The sequence below is a fragment of the Colias philodice genome, chromosome 17 (genome assembly GCF_061535455.1).
Source record: "Colias philodice isolate Cphi_HAF_F1 chromosome 17, ilColPhil1 Martin Lab GWU primary, whole genome shotgun sequence".
In the NCBI taxonomy this organism is placed as follows: Eukaryota; Metazoa; Arthropoda; class Insecta; order Lepidoptera; family Pieridae; genus Colias; species Colias philodice.
In genome coordinates, this window is record NC_143102.1 from 10,944,485 (window position 1) to 10,951,133 (window position 6,649).

Here is a 6,649-nt window from a genome sequence, read left to right on the forward strand (position 1 = left end):
GATGTTATACCTATTTGTTTATGGTTCTAAAATGAGTATTGTATCCACATATCAAACTCTTTGGTGCAAACATGAGTTGGTAACATACTATGTATAAACCTATCAATTTTTAATCCGATACATTGTTCTTTATAAGTAATATTTATTTAAAGAGCTTAATCATTTATTTTTAACTAGCGACCCGCCCCGGCTTCGCACGGGTGCAATGGCGGCCGGCCGGTACGCTACGTCCCGCAATTTTTAAATCTGTAATATCTTCGAAAATATTCACGGTGTAAAGTGCCATATACCTAGATCTATATTAAATGAACAATGTATTCAAGGTACTTAATTGGTTAAGGATTAATGCTGTATTGGTTAAAACCGCCTCGAAAATTAGCCATTATTAATGTCGTAAAAAGTAAATGACCAAAAAAAGTTATTGTGGGTTATCCATAAGAGATAGACATATACCATCACGGACTTTTCTGTAGACCTTTTCAATGTGTACAATACTTAGTACATTATTTTGATAAAACTCGTAGGGTTCAGCCTGCGTTTGCAATGTAAGCGGAAAAAATGTAATTATTTACGACATCACATTAGAAACCTCAAAAATAACAGTACTTCTCCACTATTTAATGGATGTTATTATACATATAAACCTTCCTCTTGAATGATCTATTAAAAAAACCGCATCAAAATCCGTTGCGTAGTTTCAAAGATACAAAGGGACATAGGGACAGAAAAGCGACTTTGTTTTATACTATGTAGTGATAACCAAAGCCTTAATAACAAAACAGACCAACGCAATTATTTCGCGATTACATATCGTTTGCACGATGCAGTCTTAAGAATTTAATTTTTTACTTTTTACACGTGTTTGAGTTGTTGACAAAGGGGGGTTTGTAAATGATTATTTTTGTTTTTTGTATAGCTTATTTTAATTTAAAATAATCGAGTATTTTACGAAATAGCCCATAAAGTTATTTTATTAATAAAATTTTGAATCTACATAATCACGGGAAATGGAGAAAAAGGTCAATTTACATACATACCTAAGCATAGTATTGTCACAGTATTACCATAATAATATTGTAATACTGTGGTAATAATGTGGTATTGTACCAAATTGTTTACGTGTCAGCAGATATCGTAATAGAGACTATTTTTTGTAAAGTTTAAAATAGGTACCTACTAATTATTATAGATTATAGAATCGCTTCGTTAGTTTGTTTTCTGCTGACCTTGATATACCTACTATTTCTATCTTCCTGCATATTACAAGGAGACAAGGATGAAGGAGTCGTCGAATAACATGTAACTTTTCTTTGTTTGTTCAATAAGTACATATTAATATTTAATATTTCGGAGGCGTCTCTATTAACCGACTTGAATAACAATTAGTGTGTTGTTTGTGAAACTCGTCGACATGCAAGCCGTGTTTCTTATTTATTACATATTACCGCAACTATTGTCTAAAACATTGTATAAATAATTAGATTATGCTTGAAACTTCATCCGTGTTTGAGAATTCTTTGTGTACAACATTTTATTGATTTCAATATGTATTTGAAAATAAAATTCCTTATCAGCATCTTCTAAACAGTGGATGTTGTGATAAAATTGGTCCAGTCGTAAAGGAGCGACGTTGGAGCAAGCAACTGATTTTTTTCCACAAGTCTATCAAATATTTAGTTTCATTAAATGCACAGTTAATTGGAGTTTATAATCTATATTATATTTTATGTGAAGATGATATTATCATCTCATTTACATTATCTGGGGGCACGGTAGTGCCCCCGCCAAGACGAGCCAAGCGACTACGCGCACGGGCACTACTAACCTACCTTTTCTCGAAGCGCTTCGACGTTTTTTTGAACCCTCATAACTTGGGTTTGGATTATGCTAGATCAACAAAATTTTCGGGATATATTGTCAATAGCGGACTTATTGAACTTATTAAGTTTTAATTACATTAGCTTTTATACTTCAGATTTAATTTATATTTAAAAAACGCTAATTTCGTCACTGACTCACTGATGATCATCAAAATTCTTAAGGTATTTCCTAATGTCCTAGAAAGCTGAAATTTTGTATGTAAGCTAGTATTAGCACACAAACAACAAAAAAATTATAAAACTTGTAACTTTCATCCCCCAGCCCCTTAAATTAGGGGATGCTAGTTTGTATGAGACCTGTAATTTTAAATTAAATTTTGATTTTGAATTAAATTATGATTTGATTTAGAGGTCTAATCTAATAATCTAAAACTTGGTTCCCCTAGATATATATATGTATAGGTACTCCTTGTTAAAAAAAAAGACGGGTTGCACTCCGGGAGTGCCGGCAGAAGTGAAAACTTGATTATTAACGTTCAGCATGTTTGATATTTTGGAATGGTATCCGTCTTACGCATGGAATATAAGGGCTAAAAAAAAAAAAAACATCCGTCTTACGCTTTTTCGATCAGGCCACGTGTCCTGACGCGAGTTTAAGATTTTATACCCAACGCCGCTAAAGAAATTTTCACTTCAAAAATTTTAAAATTTAATCGACATATATTGAGACATATACTTCAGATCAGATCATATAAATATGAATGAATAGAAGTGTTGCGAACGTCTCCTGCCTCTTACGTCCACACAGTAGCTAAAAATAAAAAAAAATTGTTACAAACAACTTACAAAAAGAAATGAAATCCCACCAAAAACATTTTCATGTAAAATGTTGCCAAGACGAGCCCATATGACTCGCACTGTCAAAAAGTTATCAGATCTCATGTAGAGCCAAGCTTCTAACACTACACGCCCTAACTCTACAAGGCCTAACTTCACAAACTCTACACCTTAGTCAAAATATGTGGCTTGGCCGTTCGTTACTACAAGAACTATTGTATAACACAAAAGTAATGAACAGTGAATTAATTTTTCACCTTACGCCGATGTGAATGTAGCGAAATGGCCAAGCCACATATTTTGACTAAGGACTGGAGTTTGTGAAGTTAGGCCTTGTAGAGTTAGGGCGTGTAGTGTTAGAAGCTTGGCTCTACATGAGATCTGATAACTTTTTGACAGTGCGAGTCATATGGGCTCGTCTTGGCAACATTTTACATGAAAATGTTTTTGGTGGGATCATATTGTCATGAAAACAATGCCCAATATATCAATATTAAAACATATAAAATACAAAAAGCCTTCAGCCAAAATTTCCTTAAAGCAATAATTTAAGGATTACATATAGGTACTCTTCCTTAATTAATAAAACACCTTATGGTCATGGCGCCTCGAATATTGTTGAAAATCCATACTAATATTATAAATGCGAAAGTAACTCTGTCTGTCTGTCTGTCTGTTACTCAATCACGCCTAAACTACTGAACCAATTTGCATGAAATTTGGTATGGAGATATTTTGATATCCGAGAAAGGACATAGGCTACCTTTTATTGCGAAATATGTACCACGGGCGAAGCCGGGGCGGACCTCTAGTGTTAAATATATTCATTTCCTCGACACAAAGATCAAAGGCCAAATTCGGAAAATAATATATTTTATAGAATGTTTTTAATAGCATATCTTTACCGTCATAAAATTAATCGATTCAAAAATGACGTGGCATAAGTTTTTTTTTTACACTCATGCTCAAAAAAATATATGTTTTATATTTTATTTGTACAAACTTATTAAAATAATGTACTTTCGTGAAAATTCACATATAAGAGAATTTCCCTTCAGCTTTCTAATTTATGAATTAGTGAAATAAATATATTTATGAGGTAAAAACAAAATAATTCAACGAGAGACCTTTTTAAGCGAAAAATATGTAATTTCCGCAAAGCTACATAAGTTCAAAGGGTCACAGATATCGGAATGAGCCAAATTACGTTATTCCACGTTACCTTACTTTATTTTAGTAGGTTAGGGTTGCTACTTACGAGAAATTAAATTTGTTGATAATGCGAAAAGTTAAACTTCGCGATATTCTCTATATTTTATTTATCTACTTAAAATCGAATAGAATCATTAATCTTTATTTTAATACTACCAAAAAATTATTTGAAATATAGGCGGTAAATGTTAAGTATTATTTTTTATTACTTATCAAATAACGAATGACGCTATCTATTCAATCACACAAATTTTAACTCAATAAATCGTTTCCTGAATCGATAACAATAAAACATTCGAGTGACAGCCCTATTGTACACATAAAGTTCAAAGCAATTTTATTTGTGTAATGGTTTCGCCCTGTACTCTGTTTGCCTCGTATGAATTTTCTGATATAAAAAGTTTATTAATAATAATAAATTTTATAAAAACGTGTTTACTGCGAAATTGCGTTCGTAACAGTTATTTTCTGTTGATTAAATTATTTAAATATCTAACTTATTATAGGACATCCGTGTTATTTTTTACTGAGGATTTTTTTTAATAAGAGTCAGAAGCTAGAAAGACGAAAACGGTTCAAATCAAGCATCGTGATCGATTTTTTCTATTCTAAAAATTGGCATTTGAATGATATATTAAAAACTAAATAAATGAATGCTATATTTAAAACTAAATATCAATTTTTTCTCTTTTAAATATCGTTTTATATTATGAGTAAAGCCGCTGGATTCACCTATACTAATATAGGAATAATTGAAAGCGACTGTAATTCTCATTAGCACGGAATATTAGTTACACAGTTAATAATTAATATTGCTCATTAGAAGAGGCTTTGCGGCGGCCATATTGATGTTTTCATATCGATTTGTGTTACTACGCGGCTGCTCGTAAACAAATTTAACTATAGACTAGCTTTCTGTATGCGGCTTCGCTCGCACAAATGTTTATCCCATTCTAAACATTATTTTCTAAAGAAAGCGTAACTTATTTTCTTGTCACGCTCATTATTATAATTTTATTGTGTTTCAATCGATCCATTTTATATCAATATTCATTCACCAATAGGCCAGACACTAAGCTAATGTAGATTAAAAATAAAGATAATACAATAAGGTTTTAATAGAAACAAAAGTAATATTCACCAATAATAATATATTTTAAAACATCAATTCATAACATACAATAATTAAGCTCAATTTTGATCTTAAACAATATAAAATTTCCAAACAATTAACCATGTTTCTGTTCTGACAGATAAATGTGATTCTTGACGAAGTTGCACAAACTGCGTGGCAAGAAGTCGTCACAGGCTTTGACGAACTGGCTGAGAGTTATCCCCTGGCCTTCCTTACCGATATAGTTCCTGCTATCAATAATTTCATCCGTTTGTACGCCCTGGCTAGTCAGGATATGAAGCGCCATGTGCGCGTCAGGGTTGTCAGTTTGCGTAGAGATGGTTCTTGTGGCCAGAGCGGGTAGATTCAGGGTTGGTATCGCGGACTTCTTGAGCAGAAGCTTGCCGTACATGCGATGCTCGAAGTGCAAGCTGCAGACGTGCATGTTCTTCAGCTGATCGACGTCTTTGCCGATCAGGTCGGGACGTTTGCACGCCAGCACCCAGAGGTGTATCCTGGAAAAGAATATGTCAATGTCACAATGGATTTCGTCGCAAAATGTTGAAGAATTAATCTGTGTTTAAACTGTGTTGCAGTTATTGGCCTAATGCGTATGGCAAAAGCAAAACGACAGGTTAAATAACTTTATGGGACTTTAGGACAATATAATGGGGAAACATAACCTTTCACCTCCTTTGTTAATGTCAGGCAAACAAAGTGTTATTTAGATTATATTCTGATTACCTAATTATTGCGTTATTCAGATTATATTCTAATTAGTTACCTAATTAAAGTGCTATTGGTAACAATTCTTAAATCCAGTGCAGAAAAATGTATAATAATAGCCATTGTTCCGTTCCAATGATATTAGTTTAATTTTTAATAATCTGCTCTATAATATATTAAACTATATAGACCTAGATCTATAACTTTATATCAATGATTTAAACAAGAGAAAATTTTGACCTTTCATCACGCGGGAACTGATGAAATCTCAAGCCCTTGTGTCTATGGGATGAAGAGTTGCATTGGAACACGGCGCAACTTGTATTCACCATTGTACGAGCAAAGCAGAGCGGTTCCACGAGCGGTGGCGGACCAAAACCACGTGTTGAATGCTGATCTCAACGTGCCAAGCAAATTGCGTCCTTGTGTCTTACACTTAAGAGTCTCCCTGCAAATTCTCCAATGAATAATTTACAGAAACGGTTGCTAAAGCGCTGTGACCAATTGATGCATTAGTAGCGCATGCATAACCAGTTGCTAAGCAAAGTTAGTGGCTCTGAAGTAGGCTGTCACGCGAAACTAGGGTTGCCAACACTTCATCATCAAAATATAGTATTTTCCAAAATAAGGTGTAAAAAATATAGTACATTTAAAAAAAATATAGTATTTTATGGGAAAAACAAAAAAATAGACAAATATATTGTATTTGTTAATTATTTATTTTTATAAAAACTATATTTTTTGCACTTCTCGCACTGTGTAACAGCTTTTTGTTTAAAATAAAAGTGTCATATGCTATTTAAGTTTTAACACATTCAATTTTTAGATTAATATCATTAATATAAATCAAAAGCTCATTTTTTATCAATGATACACTACTTCTGTTTCTTTCTTCTCGCCACTGGTATACAGAGTTACCGGGAAAGTCGTACAGAATATT

At 32.9% G+C, this 6,649-nt stretch overlaps 1 protein-coding gene across 1 annotated transcript; it reads right to left on the bottom strand.

Annotated features, from left to right (window-relative positions):
* Positions 1-5,013: 5,013 nt before the first annotated feature.
* LOC149481350 (uncharacterized) lies at positions 5,014-6,283 on the bottom strand. The gene is made up of 2 exons (XM_089705667.1): positions 5,950-6,283; positions 5,014-5,498 (listed from the first exon to the last, which is right to left on the bottom strand). Exons 1-2 carry the CDS (start codon positions 6,039-6,041, stop codon positions 5,099-5,101), a joined length of 492 nt encoding a protein of 163 aa, XP_089561793.1. The 5' UTR covers positions 6,042-6,283; the 3' UTR covers positions 5,014-5,098.
* Between the last annotated feature and the right edge of the window lie 366 nt (positions 6,284-6,649).